Raw genomic sequence first — 24,351 nt, 5'->3', positions numbered from 1 at the left:
CATGTTGATAGTGTATATTAGTGCATGTTGATAGTGTATATTAGTGCATGTTGATAGTGTATATTAGTGCATGTTGATAGTGTATATTAGTGCATGTTGATAGTGTATATTAGTGCATGTTGATAGTGTATATTAGTGCATGTTGATAGTGTATATTAGTGCATGTTGATAGTGTATATTAGTGCATGTTGATAGTGTATATTAGTGCATGTTGATAGTGTATATTAGTGCATGTTGATAGTATATAGTAGTGCATGTTGATAGTGTATATTAGTGCATGTTGATAGTGTATATTAGTGCATGTTGATAGTGTATATTAGTGCATGTTGATAGTGTATATTAGTGCATGTTGATAGTTTATATTAGTGCATGTTGATAGTGTATATTAGTGCATGTTGATAGTGTATATTAGTGCATGTTGATAGTGTATATTAGTGCATGTAGATAGTGTATATTAGTGCATGTTGATAGTATATATTAGTGCATGTAGATAGTGTATATTAGTGCATGTTGATAGTGTATAGTAGTGCATGTTGTCCAGCTCAGTGATGAAGCAGAAGGTAAGAAGTAGTAGAGATGACAGTAGAGGATTAAAAGGAACATGACCCTAGTAAACACATGTGAATTAGAGGTCAGGTCAGATTACGTCGTCAAGTTTCACATCCACAACTTGCATGCTTGATTTCTGAGATGATGTTTCAAAACTCATGCTTTGGGACAACTTGAGTCATTCTTTAGGCTGATGTGTGTGTGTGTGTGTGTGTGTGTGTGTGTGTGTGTGTGTGTGTGTGTGTGTGTGTGTGTGTGTGTGTGTGTGTGTGTGTGTGTGTGTGTGTGTGTGTGTGTGTGTGTGTGATGCTGCTAACAGGCTTTAAGGGGGACTGCACTTTTCTTTGGAACTGTGCCTATTGTTCACAATCTTTATGAGAGACAAGAAGACAAAATGTATCTTTTCTGTTCCGCTTTCTAAGATGTAAACATTGTCTCATTCTAGGAGGCTAGCAGTGCAGCTAATGTTAGCAATAAATTCTACTTCTAAATCACTTTAAAAATGCATTAAAAAAACTGGCAATACTTCATTGACGTTGTGTAAACTGTATAATAACCAAACTGTACTTTTTGTAAGAGCCAACACTGAGGAACTCTTTTTATAGCATGGAAGAAATCAGTCCTGCCATTGACTAAAGTCACCAAAATAGGGTAAATATTGTACATATTACATATTGTTACTACATTATATATATATACTTGCAGTGTGTATATTGTACATATTACATATTGTTATGAAGGTGTCTGTTACTACATGATATATATACTTGCAGTGTGTATATTGTACATATTACATATTGTTATGAAGGTGTCTGTTACTACATGATATATATACTTGCAGTGTGTATATTGTACATATTACATATTGTTATGAAGGTGTCTGTTACTACATGATATATATACTTGCAGTGTGTATATTGTACATATTACATATTGTTATGAAGGTGTCTGTTACTACATGATATATATACTTGCAGTGTGTATATTGTACATATTACATATTGTTATGAAGGTGTCTGTTACTACATGATATATATACTTGCAGTGTGTATATTGTACATATTACATATTGTTATGAAGGTGTCTGTTACTACATGATATATATACTTGCAGTGTGTATATTGTACATATTACATATTGTTATGAAGGTGTCTGTTACTACATGATATATATACTTGCAGTGTGTATATTGTACATATTACATATTGTTATGAAGGTGTCTGTTACTACATGATATATATACTTGCAGTGTGTATATTGTACATATTACATATTGTTATGAAGGTGTCTGTTACTACATTATATATATGTACTTGCAGTGTGTATATTGTACATATTACATATTGTTATGAAGGTGTCTGTTACTACATTAGTGTGTATAAAAGATGTTGACGGAGGGTTTTGAAGTTGTTTTAGAGACTTTGAAGGCAACAAGGGTGACTTGCATTAGTTGCATCTTCCAAGAGTTTTTTATTATCTTTAAAATCCTAAAAAAAAAAAAGTGTTCATGTACATAATGATTATGAATGATAGGCAAAACTCCCAAAAAAGTGAAGTTCCTCTTTAACCTGCAGATTCTCAGCCAAATCTCCCTCGCCAAGCTCAAGGCAGACATGTGGAAGGCCACTAAAGGCTTGGTGTGGGGGACAATGTGTGTGGGGGACAATGTGTGTGGGGGACAATGTGTGTGGGGGACAATGTGTGTGGGGGACAATGTGTGTGGGGGACAATGTGTGCGGGGGACAATGTGTGTGGGGGACAATGTATGTGGGGGACAATGTGTGTGGGGGACAATGTATGTGGGGGACAATGTGTGTGTGGGTCAATGTGTGCGGGGGACAATGTATGTGGGGGACAATGTGTGTGGGGGACAATGTGTGTGGGGGACAATGTGTGCGGGGGACAATGTATGTGGGGGACAATGTGTGTGTGGGTCAATGTGTGCGGGGGACAATGTGTGCGGGGGACAATGTGTGTGGGGGACAATGTGTGTGGGGGACAATGTGTGTGGGGGACAATGTGTGTGGGGGACAATGTGTGTGGGGGACAATGTGTGCGGGGGACAATGTGTGTGGGGGACAATGTGTGTGGGGGACAATGTGTGTGGGGGACAATGTGTGAGGGGGACAATGTGTGTGGGGGACAATGTGTGCGGGGGACAATGTGTGCGGGGGACAATGTGTGTGGGGGACAATGTGTGTGGGGGACAATGTGTGCGGGGGACAATGTGTGTGGGGGACAATGTGTGTGGGGGACAATGTGTGTGGGGGACAATGTGTGAGGGGGACAATGTGTGCGGGGGACAATGTGTGTGGGGGACAATGTGTGTGGGGGACAATGTATGTGGGGGACAATGTGTGTGGGGGACAATGTGTGCGGGGGACAATGTGTGTGGGGGACAATGTGTGTGGGGGACAATGTGTGCGGGGGACAATGTATGTGGGGGAAAATGTGTGTGGGGGACAATGTGTGTGGGGGACAATGTGTGTGGGGGACAATGTATGTGGGGGACAATGTGTGCGGGGGTCAATGTGTGCGGGGGACAATGTGTGCGGGGGACAATGTGTGTGGGGGACAATGTGTGTGGGGGACAATGTGTGCGGGGGACAATGTGTGAGGGGGACAATGTGTGTGGGGGACAATGTGTGTGGGGGACAATGTGTGCGGGGGACAATGTGTGTGGGGGACAATGTGTGAGGGGGACAATGTGTGTGGGGGACAATGTGTGCGGGGGACAATGTGTGTGGGGGACAATGTGTGAGGGGGACAATGTGTGTGGGGGACAATGTATGTGGGGGACAATGTGTGTGGGGGACAATGTGTGTGGGGGACAATGTATGTGGGGGACAATGTGTGTGGGGGACAATGTGTGAGGGGGACAATGTGTGTGGGGGACAATGTGTGTGGGGGACAATGTGTGTGGGGGACAATGTGTGAGGGGGACAATGTGTGCGGGGGACAATGTGTGTGGGGGACAATGTGTGTGGGGGACAATGTGTGTGGGGGACAATGTATGTGGGGGACAATGTGTGAGGGGGACAATGTGTGCGGGGGACAATGTGTGTGGGGGACAATGTGTGTGGGGGACAATGTGTGTGGGGGACAATGTGTGCGGGGGACAATGTGTGAGGGGGACAATGTGTGTGGGGGACAATGTGTGCGGGGGACAATGTATGTGGGGGAAAATGTGTGTGGGGGACAATGTGTGTGGGGGACAATGTGTGTGGGGGACAATGTATGTGGGGGACAATGTGTGTGGGGGACAATGTGTGCGGGGGACAATGTGTGAGGGGGACAATGTCTGAGGGGGACAATGTGTGTGGGGGACAATGTGTGTGGGGGACAATGTGTGTGGGGGACAATGTGTGCGGGGGACAATGTGTGAGGGGGACAATGTGTGTGGGGGACAATGTATGTGGGGGACAATGTGTGTGGGGGAAAATGTGTGTGGGGGACAATGTGTGTGGCGACACTAAAGTGTTGTGATGGAATGTCTGAGGGTGAGCATCATCTGCTACAGCAAACATCCCCTCTGACACATTCATGGAGGATGGCAAGCACACACACACACACACACACACACACACACACACACACACACACACACACACACACACACACACACACACACACACACACACACACACACACACACACACACACACACACACACACACACACACACACACACACACACACACACACACACACACACACACACAGAGAGAGAGAGAGAGAGAGAGAGAGGACTACTAGAATAAAGAGTAGACATTCCATGCATGGCTGACATAATTGTGTGTACAGTACATGTGCTACTTCAGCGTTATTCCAAAAGGCAAAACAAATCCTAATGAGTGCGCACCAAACAGGAAAATATGTCAGCGTTATGTAAACCAGAGAGAGAGAGAGAGAGAGAGAGAGAGAGAGAGAGAGAGAGAGAGAGAGAGAGAAAGACAAAAGCAAGAGCGGTTGTCAATAGCAACAGTGTCTTCGAGGTTGCCATCATCGTTAGCGAGGGTCCAGTCGCCGTTGCAGCAAAGCATTGTGGGCACGGCCACATATTACAGGTACATTTATTGAGCACATAATGTGCAGCATTTTCACATATTACAGGTACATTTATTGAGCACATAATGTGCAGCATTTTCACACACTACAGGTACATTTATTGAGCACATAATGTGCAGCATTTTCACACACTACAGGTACATTTATTGAGCACATAATGTGCAGCATTTTCACATATTACAGGTACATTTATTGAGCACATAATGTGCAGCATTTTCACATATTACAGGTACATTTATTGAGCACATAATGTGCAGCATTTTCACATATTACAGGTACATTTATTGAGCACATAATGTGCAGCATTTTCACACATTACAGGTACATTTATTGAGCACATAATGTGCAGCATTTTCACATATTACAGGTACATTTATTGAGCACATAATGTGCAGCATTTTGACACATTACAGGTACATTTATTGAGCACATAATGTGCAGCATTTTCACATATTACAGGTACATTTATTGAGCACATAATGTGCAGCATTTTGACACATTACAGGTACATTTATTGAGCACATAATGTGCAGCATTTTGACACATTACAGGTACATTTATTGAGCACATAATGTGCAGCATTTTCACACATTACAGGTACATTTATTGAGCACATAATGTGCAGCATTTTCACATATTACAGGTACATTTATTGAGCACATAATGTGCAGCATTTTCACATATTACAGGTACATTTATTGAGCACATAATGTGCAGCATTTTCACACATTACAGGTACATTTATTGAGCACATAATGTGCAGCATTTTCACATATTACAGGTACATTTATTGAGCACATAATGTGCAGCATTTTGACACATTACAGGTACATTTATTGAGCACATAATGTGCAGCATTTTCACATATTACAGGTACATTTATTGAGCACATAATGTGCAGCATTTTCACATATTACAGGTACATTTATTGAGCACATAATGTGCAGCATTTTGACACATTACAGGTACATTTATTGAGCACATAATGTGCAGCATTGTGACACATTACAGGTACATTTATTGAGCACATAATGTGCAGCATTGTGACACATTACAGGTACATTTATTGAGCACATAATGTGCAGCATTTTGACATATTACAGGTACATTTATTGAGCACATAATGTGCAGCATTTTCACATATTACAGGTACATTTATTGAGCACATAATGTGCAGCATTTTCACACATTACAGGTACATTTATTGAGCACATAATGTGCAGCATTGTGACACATTACAGGTACATTTATTGAGCACATAATGTGCAGCATTGTGACACATTACAGGTACATTTATTGAGCACATAATGTGCAGCATTTTGACATATTACAGGTACATTTATTGAGCACATAATGTGCAGCATTGTGACACATTACAGGTACATTTATTGAACACATAATGTGCAGCATTTTGACAAGGACCAGTCATAAGAGTGCATCACATGTGTGAAGTTATCATGGCAAAGATTCAAATGTCATCTTTGGCAGGTAAAAATGTTCATTTGTGCTGTTATGGTTTTTAAGTTGTTAAGACTTGGGCTGCTGCCCCCGCGACCCAACTTTAGATAAGCAGAAGACGATGGATGGTCACTTCGGTGCGGTCCGGCACACTTGACCAAACAAACCGTGCAAGCAGAGAAAACAAATGTTCTTCCTGAACATGTGAACGTATCAGAATGTGCTAGAAGCCAATTGGTGTCACATGTGACACTTGACCAACCCGAGCTACATCCTGAGAGTCGATTGTCCTTCAGTTCCACAGTGTGATAACACGAATGCTAGTTGACACAATGCAGATCAATAATATCTGGCCCAACAACGACGGGTAATGACATTGTCCTCTGGGGGTGTGCTACATGTGATGTGGGTCACAACAAACTTCTTACCAATTATGGAGGCAAATGGGGGTCAGACAGCAGAATGCATGACATCATGACATCAGAACACTGCAGCATCATGGATGCAAACATGCATGACATCATGACATCAGAACACTGCAGCATCATGGATGCAAACATGCATGACATCATGACAGATGCATGTTAGCTGCAGCATCATGGATGCAAACATGCATGACATCATGACAGATGCATGTTAGCTGCAGCATCATGGATGCAAACATGCATGACATCATGACAGATGCATGTTAGCTGCAGCATCATGGATGCAAACATGCATGACATCATGACAGATGCATGTTAGCTGCAGCATCATGTTAGCAAAGATGTGAGCAGCACATTTTCTAAGTGTTGCTGTAAAAAAGGTCTGATTTAACATTTCATTGGTTGCAACACAAACCTTCCTATGCAGTGAATTCCTCTGAATGAAGTGCTAGACACTCACACTATAGAAACAAACTGAATGAAGTGCTAAACAATCACACTATAGAAACAAACTGTAAACACTCACACTATAGAAACAAACTGTAAACATTCACACTATAAAAACAAACTGTAAACATTCACACTATAAAAACAAACTGTAAACACTCACACTATAAAAACAGACTGTAAACACTCACACTATAGAAACAGAGTGTAAACATTCACACTATAGAAACAGAGTGTAAACATTCACACTATAGAAACAGAGTGTAAACATTCACACTATAAAAACAGAGTGTAAACATTCACACTATAGAAACAGAGTGTAAACATTCACACTATAGAAACAGAGTGTAAACATTCACACTATAGAAACAGAGTGTAAACATTCACACTATAGAAACAGAGTGTAAACATTCACACTATAGAAACAGAGTGTAAACATTCACACTATAGAAACAGAGTGTAAACATTCACACTATAGAACAGAGTGTAAACATTCACACTATAGAACAGAGTGTAAACATTCACACTATAGAAACAGAGTGTAAACATTCACACTATAGAAACAGAGTGTAAACATTCACACTATAGAAACCGAGTGTAAACATTCACACTATAGAAACCGAGTGTAAACATTCACACTATAGAAACAGAGTGTAAACATTCACACTATAGAAACAGAGTGTAAACATTCACACTATAGAAACAGAGTGTAAACATTCACACTATAGAAACAGAGTGTAAACATTCACACTATAAAAACAGAGTGTAAACATTCACACTATAGAAACAGAGTGTAAACATTCACGCTATAGAAACAGAGTGTAAACATTCACACTATAGAAACAGAGTGTAAACATTCACACTATAGAAACAGAGTGTAAACATTCACACTATAGAAACAGAGTGTAAACATTCACACTATAGAAACAGAGTGTAAACATTCACACTATAGAAACAGAGTGTAAACATTCACACTATAGAAACAGAGTGTAAACATTCACGCTATAGAAACAGAGTGTAAACATTCACACTATAGAAACAGAGTGTAAACATTCACGCTATAGAAACAGAGTGTAAACATTCACACTATAGAAACAGAGTGTAAACATTCACACTATAGAAACCGAGTGTAAACATTCACACTATAGAAACCGAGTGTAAACATTCACACTATAGAAACAGAGTGTAAACATTCACACTATAGAAACAGAGTGTAAACATTCACGCTATAGAAACAGAGTGTAAACATTCACACTATAGAAACAGAGTGTAAACATTCACACTATAGAAACAGAGTGTAAACATTCACACTATAGAAACAGAGTGTAAACATTCACACTATAAAAACAGAGTGTAAACATTCACACTATAGAAACAGAGTGTAAACATTCACGCTATAGAAACAGAGTGTAAACATTCACACTATAGAAACAGAGTGTAAACATTCACACTATAGAAACAGAGTGTAAACATTCACACTATAGAAACAGAGTGTAAACATTCACACTATAGAAACAGAGTGTAAACATTCACACTATAGAAACAGAGTGTAAACATTCACACTATAGAAACAGAGTGTAAACATTCACACTATAGAAACAGAGTGTAAACATTCACACTATAGAAACAGAGTGTAAACATTCACACTATAGAAACAGAGTGTAAACATTCACACTATAGAAACAGAGTGTAAACATTCACACTATAGAAACCGAGTGTAAACATTCACACTATAGAAACAGAGTGTAAACATTCACACTATAGAAACAGAGTGTAAACATTCACGCTATAGAAACAGAGTGTAAACATTCACACTATAGAAACAGAGTGTAAACATTCACACTATAGAAACAGAGTGTAAACATTCACACTATAGAAACAGAGTGTAAACATTCACACTATAAAAACAGAGTGTAAACATTCACACTATAGAAACAGAGTGTAAACATTCACGCTATAGAAACAGAGTGTAAACATTCACACTATAGAAACAGAGTGTAAACATTCACACTATAGAAACAGAGTGTAAACATTCACACTATAGAAACAGAGTGTAAACATTCACACTATAGAAACAGAGTGTAAACATTCACACTATAGAAACAGAGTGTAAACATTCACACTATAGAAACAGAGTGTAAACATTCACACTATAGAAACAGAGTGTAAACATTCACACTATAGAAACAGAGTGTAAACATTCACGCTATAGAAACAGAGTGTAAACATTCACACTATAGAAACAGAGTGTAAACATTCACACTATAGAAACAGAGTGTCAACATTCACACTATAGAAACAGAGTGTAAACATTCACACTATAAAAACAGAGTGTAAACATTCACACTATAGAAACAGAGTGTAAACATTCACATTATAGAAACAGAGTGTAAACATTCACACTATAAAAACAGAGTGCTCATCACTTAACAAGGAGGCACTTGTCAAATGCCACAACTCGAAGCTCCAACGTGACAGCATTCTCTTTCTGCTTGTCTTGCCATTTTACTAACTATTAACCACCTCGTCTTTGGAGCCGAATTGACCGCCAAGCGGAGGACTTTCTAGTCCAAGTGGATTCAAGTCCGCCCAAAGCCAACATTTGAGAGAATTTACCTGCAAATGTTCAATTCCGTGGTTTCCAGCGGAAGTTCCGGAAGCAGAGCCCGGATGTCCTCCGCCCACCCCAGCAGCGCCAGCAGAGCCAGCAGAGCCAGAAACACACACGCAGCCGCTCTGGCTCGGTTCTGGTTGCCAGCGTTCTTGTAGAGAAATGGAAGAATGTCCTCAGACGGAGCAGAAATAGCAGAAGGTTGTTGGTGTGGCGGATTAAAGCGTCTGGAGGAGGAGGAAGGACTAGGAGCCACCATGGACGTGACGCAGGGGGGTCAAGCGGGAGTGGGACAGTCAAGCAACTTCCTGTTAGAGTGACAAATAAAGGCATAGCGATATCCGGTCACGGGTTACAAAATAAAGGGTGTTTTTCTTATCGGTACTGTCACTGTGTCGTCCTAATAATATGTCGAAAACAGTCACACCGACAAAAAAGAAACAAGCATAAGACTATTTTTGGTTTGTCTAACATATTTGTCCTGTGGCTTTTAGGGTCCATTTAAACATTCAACTTGACTTATTTCATCAACTAAAATTGACATTATTTCTGTAAGCCCATGAAGCTAATCTATTTGTGTTCTTTTTACAAAACCTCTTTTGGATAATACATTTATGTAACTGAATTTGTTGTGGACTTAGCTTTTTTTTTTTACATCAAATGATGCTGACAATTTTATTACATTTTTAATCTTTTTGTTCTATTTATATTACTATATTATTGTGTATGCACCTTAGGGGATCTGCTCCCAATTTCGTTGTTCTTTGAACCTGTTAACTGTAATAATGACAATAAAACTCTATTCTATTCTACATTTTCATTTCATTTCTTCATTTAGTTGTTAATTTGTGTCTTTATTGCAAAGTTGGTTTTTTTACACTGAATTTATTTAACATCATTTTTTTGCGTTTGAATTTGTGAGTTTATTTTTTTTACATTAAATTATGCTGACAATTTCATTACATTTCAATTGTATTTAATTTTGTATTTGTATTTAATTTACCAGAAATGGGACTTGAGTTTTGAAGCCACACTCATATTTGTGCGCTGAATTTGTCTACACTGTATTTTAACAAATTGAATTTTTCAACATACAAATTTTGCCCACAAAATCAATTCAAATTTGCTGACCATTTCATTAAATTCTAATATTATTTAATTTCATGATTTAATTTATTTACTGGACGTGGGTCTTGAGTTTTTAAAGCAAGGAATATTTCTGCACTTAATTGTTTTTATGCTGTTTTTAAAAATCTCATTAAATAAACATTTATGAGCAAAATTTGTGTGTTAAAAAAACTGCAGAAATGAAGATTAAAGATTAAAGTACCAATAATTGTCACACACACACTAGATGTTCGTTGCTTCCGGTAAATTACATTAAATAATGAAATTGAATACTATTAACATTTAATAAAATTGTCAGTATAATATGATGTATTAAAATAAAAAAAAGTTTAAAAAATTCAAACGCTAAATGACCTTCCTTACTAATGTAAAGACATTTTAACGTAATAGAAGAGATTAGAATGAGCTCATCTTCGGGGACATGGCGCCCTCTGGTGGACACAATGACGCAATGCGTGTGACAAACAAAGACTTCTGATGAATCAAATAAAATAATCATCATCATTTGCAAGTAACAAAACAGCATCAATGTTTGAGTCACGTGGCCCGAACATAGTCAATCAAGTGAAGGGTCAAAGTAGGCCACAGCGCCCTTTGACCCACATGACGTTGACCACGTGACTTTGACCACATGCGCACACCGCAGACTTGCAGCGGGACAAGGACGACGTGCAGGCGGACTGGACATGTCGCGGGCCGCGGAGAGGATCCGGCTGACGATCGGTCACCTTGATCGGTCACCGGCTGTGGTGGTGTCGGTATCCTCTCTTCCGTGCGTGGTTGCCGGTGCTCGGTGATGTATGAAGCCGAGAAAGGTGCTTTGTGCCGCGGCCAGCGCAGGCTGAGAGGCCGCAGACCTGCTGGACCCTCGGAGGACTGCAGGACGCTCATTTTACACTTCAATGTCTCTTTTTGTTGTAAATGTCTCTTTATGTTGTAAATGTCTCTTTATGTTGTAAATGTCTCTTTATGTTGTAAATGTCTCTTTATGTTGTAAATGTCTCTTTATGTTGTAAATGTCTCTTTGTGGATACTAGCAGTGCACCTGAATCTCCGAGTCAGCAAAACTAGGAGTGTTGACATGTTTTAAAAGCTGCAAAGCAGTGAAGTTGTGTAAATGGTAAATAAAAAGAGAATACAACAAATCCTTTTCAACTTATATTCAATTGAATAGACTGCAAAGACAAGATATTTCATGTTCACACTGAGAAACTTTGTTCTTTTTGGCAAATAATCATGAAGTTAGAATGTAATGGCAGCAACACATTGCAAAAAAGGCATTTTTACCAGTGTGTTACATGGCCTTTCCTTTGAACAACACTCAGTTTTGGTTTGGGAAGTGAGGAGACACATTTTTGAAGTGGAATTCTTTCCCATTCTTGCTTGATGTACAGCTTAAGTTGTTCAACAGTCTCCCTTCTCATATTTTAGCCTGTACACATTTTCAATGTCTGGACTACAGGCAGGCCAGTCTAGTACCCGCACTCTTTTACTATGAAGCCACGTTGATGTAACACGTGGCTTGGCATTGTCTTGCTGAAATAAGCAGGGGCGTCCATAGTAACGTTGCTTGGATGGCAACATATGTTGTTCCAAAAGCTGTATGTACCTTTCAGCATTAATGGTGCCTTCACAGATGTGTAAGTTACCCATGTCTTGGGCACTAATACACCCCCATACCATCACACATGCTGCCTTCTACACTTTCACCCTAGAACATGTCTTGACCACTAATACACCCCCATACCATCACACATGCTGCCTTTTACACTTTCACCCTAGAACATGTCTTGACCACTAATACACCCCCATACCATCACACATGCTGCCTTTTACACTTTCACCCTAGAACATGTCTTGACCACTAATACACCCCCATACCATCACACATGCTGCCTTTTACACTTTCACCCTAGAACATGTCTTGACCACTAATACACCCCCATACCATCACACATGCTGCCTTCTTCACTTTCACCCTAGAACATGTCTTGACCACTAATACACCCCCATACCATCACACATGCTGCCTTTTACACTTTGCACCTATAACAATCCGGATGGTTCTTTTCCTCTTTGGTCCGGAGGACACGACGTCCACAGTTTCCATAAACAATTTGAAATGTGGACTCGTCAGACCACAGAAGACTTTTCCACTTTGTATCAGTCCATCTTAGATGAGCTCGGGCCCAGCGAAGCGGTTCTGGGTGTTGTTGATAAATGGCTTTTTTTAAAAACTTGCACTTACAGATGTAGCGACCAACTGTAGTTACTGACAGTGGTTTTCTGAAGTGTTCTTGAGCCCATGTGGTGATATCCTTTACACACTTATGTGGCTTATTGATGCAGTACCGCCTGAGGGATGGAAGGTCACGGGCATTCAATGTAGGTTTTCAGCCTTGCTGCTTACCTGCAGTGATTTCTCCACATTCTCTGACCCTTTTGATGATATTACGGAGCGTAGATGTTGAAATCCCTCAATTCCTTGTTGAGAAATGTTGTTGTTCAACAATTTGCTCAGGCATTTGTTGACAAAGTGGTGACCTTCGCCCCGTCCTTGTTTGTGAATGACTGAGCATTTCATGGAAGCTGCTTTTATAGCCAATCATGGCACCCACCTGTTCCCAATTAGCCTGTTCACCTGTGGGATGTTCCAAATAAGTCTTTGATGAGCATTCCTCAACTTTCTCACTCTTTTTTGCCACTTGTGCCAGCTTTTTTGAAACATGTTGCAGGCATCAAACTCCAAATGAGCTAATATTAGCAAGAAATACGAAAGTTTCTCAGTGTGAACATGAAATATCTTGTCTTTGCAGTCTATTCAATTGAATATAAGTTGAAAAGGATTTGTTGTATTCTCTTTTTATTGACCATTTACACAACTTCACTGCTTTTGTACTTTGTACATTGTTCTTCCTTAACTTGAGCACCTTCAGGCTGCACCAACTTCCTGTCAAAGCCTCAACTTTCACCCTCACAAACTCAGGTAAGGACCTTCGTTCAGCTTTAATGGGAGTTGTTATGTAATGCACACTCTTATGTCTTTTTATCGCCCTTTGACCCACGAGGCCTTCTGTGCTTCAGTCCATGTTGACCCAGCTTGTTTGTCAGCTTCTTTTATTCTGAAATCCTCAACCAAGTAGGAAAGGCTTAGTTTGTTGAGAGTACCACTTTAGTAATATATCATCACAGTCAAAGATTACTTAAACTTGATGTTTAATAAGTCAGTATTTGAGAAAATATTGGAGCATTTTGTCTGTCATTCACAATCCTTATGACAAGAACACGTTTTTCATTTTTTATGCAGTCTAAATCGTAAATAAAAGCTAGCTAAAGTCAGCTAACAATGCAGTCAAGGAGAATGGATAGATTAGATTAGATGCTTCGCAATTCAGACACGGTTGATTATAAAATTGATTAGTAAACGTCAAAAATGTATTATTTATTCATTGTGAATAAAGTCATGCAGACAGTTGTAAAACTGGTCTGACTGCTGGGGCTGTGAGTCTGTGGCCACCACACCATTCCTTTCTTGGGGGTAATGATTAGATTCAAAATGATTCTTGATTCAAAATCAATACTGTTTAATAAGATTGGCTGCCAGTTCTATGATGAACTACATTCCTCCATACAATAGATACAAAAATGTCTATATTACTTCAAAGAAAAGTGGTTTTGTGTAACTAAATTCTAGCCAAACATTTAATAAAGTCAAATACAAATAGGGCAGTTATACTTCTCTTTTGTAAAGTAAATGTGTAGAGCAGATATAGATCATCTACATCTACTATATGGTGTGTAAAGTACATGTGTAGAGCAGATATAGATCATCTACATCTACTATATGGTGTGTAAAGTACATGTGTAGAGCAGATATAGATCATCTACATCTACTATATGGTGTGTCAAGTACATGTGTAGAGCAGATATAGATCATCTACATCTACTATATGGTGTGTAAAGTACATGTGTAGAGCAGATATAGATCATCTACATCTACTATATGGTGTGTAAAGTACATGTGTAGAGCAGATATAGATCATCTACATCTACTATATGGTGTGTAAAGTACATGTGTAGAGCAGATATAGATCATCTACATCTACTATATGGTGTGTAAAGTACATGTGTAGAGCAGATATAGATCATCTACATCTACTATATGGTGTGTAAAGTACATGTGTAGAGCAGATATAGATCATCTACATCTACTATATGGTGTGTAAAGTACATGTGTAGAGCAGATATAGATCATCTACATCTACTATATGCCTTGTCTGAGTGTCAGGACAGGACACATTCAAAAAACAAAAGTAGAAACAATAAAACAATAGATTTGGGTTTTTTCATCCATTAAGAATCGATAAAAATAAGAATTACAATTAATTTAAAAATCACCCCTATAATTTAGTGTCAAAGAGGAACTGCACTTCTTTTGGAATTGTGCCTATCGTGCACAATCATTATGAAATACATGAAGATGGTTATTTTTTAATGCATTCTATATATTCAATGAATGCGGTCAAAAGTCTGCTAACAATGGAGACTATAGGAGTCGCTCTATTCTGCCTACAAAATCCTTAAAAAACATCCAAACACCTCCATTAAGTTGTTCTATATATAAGTATATATGTCATGTAGTAACATTCATAATAACATGTCATATATACATGATGTAAGTATATATGTCATGTAGTAACATTCATAATAACATGTAATATATACATGATGTAAGTATATATGTCGTGTAGTAACATTCATAATAACATGTCATATATACATGATGTAAGTATATATGTCATGTAGTAACATTCATAATAACATGTAATATATACATGATGTAAGTATATATGTAGTGTAGTAACATTCATAATAACATGTCATTGTTTACGTATTTCATCGCTTTAGGCATACGCAGTGAATTAATTTAAACAACGTTCCCCCTTTTTTCACGGCAGACTTCATGAGAGCCAACAAACATAATACTACATCACTTACTGTACAATGTCTGCTGTCATTAGACTGCTAGGATGTTCATATATTCCCATTTAGATGAAGAATGACTCATAATCCTCGCCAAGAAAAGGGGGTGGAACCAAGCGTCTTTTCGTGTTCTTATTGCCATTTCCGGGTCTAAATTGGCTGTCAAAGTGTCCAAACTTGTTGGATTACATCCTCATCCTTCTACTATCCAGGTGAGAGGCATGATCTGCAATAAAGTTTGATGAGCAAGGAAACGAGGAGGCAGCGGATCAGTCATTTATGTAAACATTTGCACATAAGCTTGCGTTGCTATAAATAGTTGGTCTGTGTTAGCACTTGTAATAACAATATGACTAATACTTGTTAATATTTATAATAACAATATAATTAATATTTGTTAATATTTATAGTAACAATATGACTAATACTTGTTAACATTTATAATAACAATATCACTAATACTTGTTAATATTTATAATAACTATATGACTAATGCTTGTTAATATTTATAATAACAATATCGATAATACTTGGTAACATTTATAATAACAATATGACTAATACTTGTTAATATTTATAATAACAATATCACTAATACTAGTTAACATTTATAATAACAATATAATTAATATTTGTTAATATTTATAATAACAGTATCATTAATACTTGTAAATATTTATAATAACAATATGACTAATACTTGTTAATATTCATAATAACAATATCACTAATGCTTGTTAACATTTATAATAACAACATAATTAATATTTGTTAATATTTATAATAACAGTATCATTAATACTTGTTAATATTTATAATAATAGTTAATATTCAAGTCACCAAATGTAAATAGAGTATTGTTGGCACTTTTTGGATGTTATTTATTGGTTTTTATGGGCGAAAGAGGAGCTCCCATTGGCTTGGCTCTAAGTGAATGCATTACAAAATAATCCATACCTCGTCATGTCTTTCAGAATTATTGTGAACAATTGTCAAAATTTAAAAAAAAGTGCAGGTCCCCTTTAATTTTAAATTGGGCTCCGGGGCCCTCTGTAGTGGTAAAGTTCTCAAAAAGGTGAAGAATCCCTGGCCTGAAAAACAATCTTAGTCAAATAGATGGATTTAGAATGGATGAATAAGAACCAGGAGTCAGTCAATCAGTTCTTCATCTATCCATGTGTGGTTCATGGTAAGTAATGAGGCACAAAAGGTGATGAGTCAGGGGTAAATACTGGAATGGTGTGACTTGTACACTTGGTGATCAGATGAGTCAGGGGTAAATACTGAAATAGTGTGACTTGTACACTTGGTGATCAGATGAGTCAGGGGTAAATACTGAAATGGTGTGACTTGTACACTTGGTGATCAGATGAGTCAGGGGTAAATACTGGAATGGTGTGACTTGTACACTTGGTGATCAGATGACTCAGGGGTAAATACTGAAATAGTGTGACTTGTACACTTGGTGATCAGATGAGTCAGGGGTAAATACTGAAATGGTGTGACTTGTACACTTGGTGATCAGATGAGTCAGGGGTAAATACTGGAATGGTGTGACTTGTACACTTGGTGATCAGATGAGTCAGGGGTAAATACTGAAATAGTGTGACTTGTACACTTGGTGATCAGATGAGTCAGGGGTAAATACTGAAATGGTGTGACTTGTACACTTGGTGATCAGATGAGTCAGGGGTAAATACTGGAATGGTGTGACTTGTACACTTGGTGATCAGATGAGTCAGGGGTAAATACTGGAATGGTGTGACTTGTACACTTGGTGATCAGATGAGTCAGGGGTAAATACTGAAATGGTGTGACTTGTACACTTGGTGATCAGATGAGTCAGGGGTAAATACTGAAATGGTGTGACTTGTACACTTGGTGATCAGATGAGTCAGGGGTAAATACTGGAATGGTGTGACTTGTACACTTGGTGATCAGATGAGTCAGGGGTAAATACTGAAATAGTGTGACTTGTACACTTGGTGATCAGATGAGTCAGGGGTAAATACTGAAATGGTGTGACTTGTACACTTGGTGATCAGATGAGTCAGGGGTAAATACTGAAATGGTGTGACTTGTACACTTGGTGATCAGATGAGTCAGGGGTAAATACTGAAATGGTGTGACTTGTACACTTGGTGATCAGATGAGTCAGGGGTAAATACTGAAATGGTGTGACTTGTACACTTGGTGATCAGATGAGTCAGGGGTAAATACTGAAATGGTGTGACTTGTACACTTGGTGATCAGATGAGTCAGGGGTAAATACTGAAATGGTGTGACTTGTACACTTGGTGATCAGATGAGTCAGGGGTAAATACTGAAATGGTGTGACTTGTACACTTGGTGATCAGATACACGCTGGATGAAAAGGAGCTGCTGAGCGCAGAGGAGCGACTCTTCTACGAGCAAAATGGCTTCTTTGTCGTGAAGAAGCTGGTGTCTGCTGAGGACGTGGACTTGTTCCGGTAAAACACCTCAAACTCTGTCACCGTGGCACCGGGAATGAAGTCACCCCTTTGGGTTTGTCTTCAGGAAGGCGTTTGAGCGCATTTGTCAGCAGGAAGTCAAGGTGCCCGGTCTGGTTGTGATGAGAGACGTCGCCATCGCCAAGTCCGAGTTTGTTCCGGATCAGAGAGCCGTGTCCAAACTCCAGGACTTTCAGGAGGATCCTGAACTTTTCCGCTACTGCACCTTGCCACAGGTACTCCAAACACTTTACCAGCTGGGAGTCATTCATTTGTTATTGTCACGACGTATACTGTAAGTACTTGGGATGGAGAACTTGTCTAAACTTCCAATTCAACTGGGGATTTTCTTTGGAAACAAGTCCTGCTTTTCCTTACAAGTTAGGAAACGCTTGATTCTGACCTGTTCTATACCTTTACCAGATTACGGAGACCGGCTTTTTAGGAACTTATTTGAAAAACTGGATAGTGTATATCACTGTGCCTTAGTTTTATTACTGCTTGTCCAACATTGCACTTGATATTGTTGCATCTTCCTCTCAGGGAATAAAACTCACTTCAAATTCCTCTAATATTACAATTCTATCCATGTGGTCTAAAACAGTGTTTGACTTACAGACTTCAGGACAGACTACTAATGCAGATTTTACAAAAGACTGTTTACCTTAATTTGTGTTTTGGCGCCAGGTGAGTCTGTCCAGAAGAGTGCAAGAAATGTCCAATCCTCATTTTATCAAATCCCGGACAAGCCCCCAAATTGTTGCGCGCGACCAGTCTTCCTCTCAGGTGAAAAAAAAACGCTGGTCAATGCCAAGTTCTTTTGGATGACATATATGTTGACTAAAAAGGACTCCAGAGACAAAAAGTAGTACTTGCTTCAGGAGACCAGCCCTTACAATGCAACCATAGCATGAGCAAGCGAGGTCAAAATCCAAAGAAAAAGAGTCAGTTTATGTAAAGCCCAGAAAGAAATGCAGCTGCTACTTCAAAACACATAAGGAGCTGGCCAAAACAGCTCTGTGAGCCGACAAACAGGAGCCCTTAAGACAAAACAAAAGAGTTTAATAGCGGACATAAGAAGAAAAACCCAAAGAGTTCACATGGGAAAAGACTCACTGCTTCAAACTTGATTATGAATTAAGCAAGAACACTTCAAAAGATCTCATTCTCATTCACAACCTACTCAGTGGTCTAGTGCAGTGGTCCCCAACCACCGGGCCGCGGCCCACCGATTGGTACCGGGCCGCACAAGAAATTTAAACAAAAAAAAATAATTTTTTTTTTTTTTAAATCAACATAAAAAACACAATATATACATTATATATCAATATAGATCGATACAGTCTGCAGGGATACAGTCCGTAAGCACACATGATTGTATTTCTTTATGGAAAACAAAAAACAAAACGTATTTTTTATTTTTTAAATACACCCTCAGATCTTGACCAGAACTGGTACAAATGACACGCTAAAGGGCTGGTTCGGTCAGTACCATCCGTAGTAGGCGGATCCTGGCGGCAAAAACTGCTCAGTCCACCACCACTGATCTCCTTCCAAACTGATGTGAGGCTTTTCGGTCGACCCCAATAGGGACAAGCGGTAGAAAATGGATGAAGGTTTGGGTGTGGTCATTTCCCCAATATGACCTTGGACTAAAAGTGCCCTTGTGCCGTCAGGTCCTGAAGTATGTGGAGTGCGTCGTCGGAGCGGACATCATGGCCATGCACACCATGCTCATCAACAAACCTCCAGATGCAGGTAGGACGCTGCACAACAGGAGAGGCTGTTGGGAGACTGACCCAGGTGCGGGTGTGCAGGTAAGAAAACCTCCCGCCACCCCATGCACCAGGACCTGCACTACTTCCCCTTCAGACCCGCCGACCGCATTGTCTGCGCCTGGACAGCCTTGGAGCGGGTGAACCGGCAGAACGGCTGCCTGGTGGTCCTGCCAGGAACACACACGGGCACGCTGAAGGAGCACGACTACCCGGACTGGCAGGTAAGACCAGCCCTTGGCAAATACCAGCTGGAAAAACCATACCATTGTGTCATTAAATTGTGTTTACAAGTGTGTGAACATACCCTCTGAACATCACAGAATGCCACACCTTCAGTCGGCCATTTTCAATATTCCGCTCTGAATACATTCCACTGACATCACTGTAGTAACACTTCTGCACTCTGACCATATTATTAGGGCAGTCATACTGGAAATACAGAAACATTGTAAAGAGATGTGCTGTACCTAGCAATGCTGCTAATGCTACAGTGTTTCAACAAAGCTACATCCGTTTAGCACTCACCTTCTAAAACTTATTCATCATCCTCTTTGTGTTCAGGCTCAGAAATATAAGGTTGTGTATCCTAATTGTTCCCGAAGTAATCCTTGTTGTCGCTCACAAAGTCTGCTTGATTAGCATTGTTGTTGATGGGGAAGAGATCTGTGGTTCCTCCTCTACATCATTACCTCTTGTCTGGGGTGTGTCTGTGAGATTGATACTATTCTGATCACATCTATTTACTTAGTAAGTCCTCAGGTGTCATAAACCATATAAATATGATAATAACTTCAATGTAGAGCCAACTTGTTTTTACACTCTACTACTTCTAGCATGTGTGTGCACACCTTTCATTATAGTACTACTTTAGGTATGGCCAGGTTTCATTATAGTACTGCTTTAGGTATGGCCAGGTTTCATCATAGTAATACTTTAGGTATGGCCAGGTTTCATTATAGTACTACTTTAGGTATGGCCAGGTTTCATCATAGTACTACTTTAGGTATGCCCAGGTTTCATTATAGTACTACTTTAGGTATGGCCAGGTTTCATTATAGTACTACTTTAGGTATGGCCAGGTTTCATTATAGTACTAGTACGTGTGGTGTGCAGGGTGGTGTGAACAAGATGTACCACGGAGTGCGGGACTACAACCCTCAACACCAGCGTGTGCACCTGGAGATGGAGAAGGGCGACACCGTCTTTTTCCACCCGTTGCTCATCCACGGTTCTGGCATGAACCAGACCCAAGGCTTTCGGAAGGTACGGGGGTTACCCACAATGCATTTCCCCACCACAACACAATCTCTTGTGTGTTTGTCAAGGTCATCTCTTGTGTTTGTTTATCAAGGTCATCTCTTGTGTGTGTTTGTCAAGGTCATCTCTTGTGTGTGTTTGTCAAGGTCATCTCTTGTGTGTGTTTGTCAAGGTCATCTTGTGTGTGTGTTTGTCAAGGTCATCTCTTGTGTGTGTTTGTCAAGGTCATCTCTTGTGTGTGTTTGTCAAGGCCATCTCTTGTGTGTGTTTGTCAAGGTCATCTCTTGTGTGTTTGTCAAGGTCATCTCTTGTGTGTGTTTGTCAAGGTCATCTTGTGTGTGTGTTTGTCAAGGTCATCTCTTGTGTGTGTTTGTCAAGGTCATCTCTTGTGTGTTTGTCAAGGCCATCTCTTGTGTGTGTTTGTCAAGGTCATCTCTTGTGTGTGTTTGTCAAGGTCATCTTGTGTGTGTGTTTGTCAAGGTCATCTCTTGTGTGTGTTTGTCAAGGTCATCTCTTGTGTGTGTTTGTCAAGGTCATCTCTTGTGTGTGTTTGTCAAGGTCATCTCTTGTGTGTGTTTGTCAAGGTCATCTCTTGTGTGTGTTTGTCAAGGTCATCTCTTGTGTGTGTTTGTCAAGGCCATCTCTTGTGTGTGTTTGTCAAGGTCATCTCTTGTGTGTGTTTGTCAAGGTCATCTTGTGTGTGTGTTTGTCAAGGCCATCTCTTGTGTGTGTTTGTCAAGGTCATCTCTTGTGTGTGTTTGTCAAGGTCATCTTGTGTGTGTGTTTGTCAAGGTCATCTCTTGTGTGTGTTTGTCAAGGTCATCTCTTGTGTGTGTTTGTCAAGGTCATCTCTTGTGTGTGTTTGTCAAGGTCATCTCTTGTGTGTGTTTGTCAAAGCCATCTCTTGTGTGTGTTTGTCAAGGTCATCTCTTGTGTGTGTTTGTCAAGGTCATCTCTTGTGTGTGTTTGTCAAGGTCATCTCTTGTGTGTGTTTGTCAAGGTCATCTCTTGTGTGTGTTTGTCAAGGTCATCTCTTGTGTGTGTTTGTCAAGGTCATCTCTTGTGTGTGTTTGTCAAGGTCATCTCTTGTGTGTGTTTGTCAAGGCCATCTCTTGTGTGTGTTTGTCAAGGTCATCTCTTGTGTGTGTTTGTCAAGGTCATCTCTTGTGTGTGTTTGTCAAGGTCATCTCTTGTGTGTGTTTGTCAAGGTCATCTCTTGTGTGTGTTTGTCAAGGCCATCTCTTGTGTGTGTTTGTCAAGGTCATCTTGTGTGTGTGTTTGTCAAGGCCATCTCTTGTGTGTGTTTGTCAAGGTCATCTCTTGTGTGTGTTTGTCAAGGTCATCTTGTGTGTGTGTTTGTCAAGGTCATCTCTTGTGTGTGTTTGTCAAGGTCATCTCTTGTGTGTGTTTGTCAAGGTCATCTCTTGTGTGTGTTTGTCAAGGTCATCTCTTGTGTGTGTTTGTCAAAGCCATCTCTTGTGTGTGTTTGTCAAGGTCATCTCTTGTGTGTGTTTGTCAAGGTCATCTCTTGTGTGTGTTTGTCAAGGTCATCTCTTGTGTGTGTTTGTCAAGGTCATCTCTTGTGTGTGTTTGTCAAGGTCATCTCTTGTGTGTGTTTGTCAAGGTCATCTCTTGTGTGTGTTTGTCAAGGTCATCTCTTGTGTGTGTTTGTCAAGGCCATCTCTTGTGTGTGTTTGTCAAGGTCATCTCTTGTGTGTGTTTGTCAAGGCCATCTTGTGTGTGTGTTTGTCAAGGTCATCTCTTGTGTGTGTTTGTCAAGGTCATCTCTTGTGTGTGTTTGTCAAGGCCATCTCTTGTGTGTGTTTGTCAAGGTCATCTCTTGTGTGTGTTTGTCAAGGCCATCTCTTGTGTGTGTTTGTCAAGGTCATCTCTTGTGTGTTTGTCAAGGTCATCTCTTGTGTGTGTTTGTCAAGGTCATCTTGTGTGTGTGTTTGTCAAGGTCATCTCTTGTGTGTGTTTGTCAAGGTCATCTCTTGTGTGTGTTTGTCAAGGCCATCTCTTGTGTGTGTTTGTCAAGGTCATCTCTTGTGTGTGTTTGTCAAGGTCATCTTGTGTGTGTGTTTGTCAAGGTCATCTCTTGTGTGTGTTTGTCAAGGTCATCTCTTGTGTGTGTTTGTCAAGGTCATCTCTTGTGTGTGTTTGTCAAGGTCATCTCTTGTGTGTGTTTGTCAAGGTCATCTCTTGTGTGTGTTTGTCAAGGCCATCTCTTGTGTGTGTTTGTCAAGGTCATCTCTTGTGTGTGTTTGTCAAGGTCATCTTGTGTGTGTGTTTGTCAAGGCCATCTCTTGTGTGTGTTTCGTCAAGGTCATCTCTTGTGTGTGTTTGTCAAGGTCATCTCTGTGTGTGTGTTTGTCAAGGTCATCTCTTGTGTGTGTTTGTCAAGGTCATCTCTTGTGTGTGTTTGTCAAGGTCATCTCTTGTGTGTGTTTGTCAAGGTCATCTCTTGTGTGTGTTTGTCAAAGCCATCTCTTGTGTGTGTTTGTCAAGGTCATCTCTTGTGTGTGTTTGTCAAGGTCATCTCTTGTGTGTGTTTGTCAAGGTCATCTCTTGTGTGTGTTTGTCAAGGTCATCTCTTGTGTGTGTTTGTCAAGGTCATCTCTTGTGTGTGTTTGTCAAGGTCATCTCTTGTGTGTGTTTGTCAAGGTCATCTCTTGTGTGTGTTTGTCAAGGTCATCTCTTGTGTGTGTTTGTCAAGGTCATCTCTTGTGTGTGTTTGTCAAGGTCATCTCTTGTGTGTGTTTGTCAAGGTCATCTCTTGTGTGTGTTTGTCAAGGTCATCTCTTGTGTGTGTTTGTCAAGGTCATCTCTTGTGTGTGTTGTCAAGGTCATCTCTTGTGTGTGTTTGTCAAGGTCATCTCTTGTGTGTGTTTGTCAAGGTCATCTCTTGTGTGTGTTTGTCAAGGTCATCTCTTGTGTGTGTTTGTCAAGGTCATCTCTTGTGTGTGTTTGTCAAGGTCATCTCTTGTGTGTGTTTGTCAAGGTCATCTCTTGTGTGTGTTTGTCAAGGTCATCTCTTGTGTGTGTTTGTCAAGGTCATCTCTTGTGTGTGTTTGTCAAGGTCATCTCTTGTGTGTGTTTGTCAAGGTCATCTCTTGTGTGTGTTTGTCAAGGTCATCTCTGTGTGTGTTTGTCAAGGCCATCTCTTGTGTGTGTTG

At 39.8% G+C, this 24,351-nt stretch overlaps 3 protein-coding genes across 3 annotated transcripts in view; 1 reads left to right on the top strand and 2 right to left on the bottom strand.

Moving 5' to 3' along the window:
* The window catches only part of LOC133661319 (cyclin-dependent kinase 17-like), a 43,970-nt gene extending 34,110 nt beyond the window's left edge, over positions 1–9,860 (bottom strand). The window contains exon 1 of the mRNA XM_062064444.1: positions 9,564–9,860. The gene's annotated coding sequence lies outside the window, so the exon portion shown is untranslated. The remainder of the gene's footprint in view (positions 1–9,563) is intronic.
* LOC133661317 (cyclin-dependent kinase 17-like) overlaps positions 1–24,351 on the bottom strand; it is a 63,689-nt gene that overhangs the window by 17,618 nt on the left and 21,720 nt on the right. The window lies entirely within an intron of this gene.
* Positions 11,333–24,351, top strand: part of LOC133661316 (phytanoyl-CoA dioxygenase, peroxisomal-like) — a 34,797-nt gene continuing 21,778 nt past the window's right edge. The window contains exons 1-8 of the mRNA XM_062064442.1: positions 11,333–11,444; positions 13,623–13,672; positions 18,027–18,140; positions 18,208–18,376; positions 19,817–19,898; positions 19,958–20,139; positions 21,032–21,181; positions 21,426–21,430. Coding sequence (XP_061920426.1) covers positions 11,373–11,444; positions 13,623–13,672; positions 18,027–18,140; positions 18,208–18,376; positions 19,817–19,898; positions 19,958–20,139; positions 21,032–21,181; positions 21,426–21,430 — 824 coding nt within the window. The 5' untranslated portion in view covers positions 11,333–11,372. The remainder of the gene's footprint in view (positions 11,445–13,622; positions 13,673–18,026; positions 18,141–18,207; positions 18,377–19,816; positions 19,899–19,957; positions 20,140–21,031; positions 21,182–21,425; positions 21,431–24,351) is intronic.

The sequence above is a fragment of the Entelurus aequoreus genome, linkage group LG12 (genome assembly GCF_033978785.1).
Source record: "Entelurus aequoreus isolate RoL-2023_Sb linkage group LG12, RoL_Eaeq_v1.1, whole genome shotgun sequence".
NCBI classification, from domain to species: Eukaryota; Metazoa; Chordata; class Actinopteri; order Syngnathiformes; family Syngnathidae; genus Entelurus; species Entelurus aequoreus.
The sequence above is the reverse complement of the archived record's forward strand: the minus strand, read 5'-3'. Positions and strand labels throughout refer to the sequence as shown.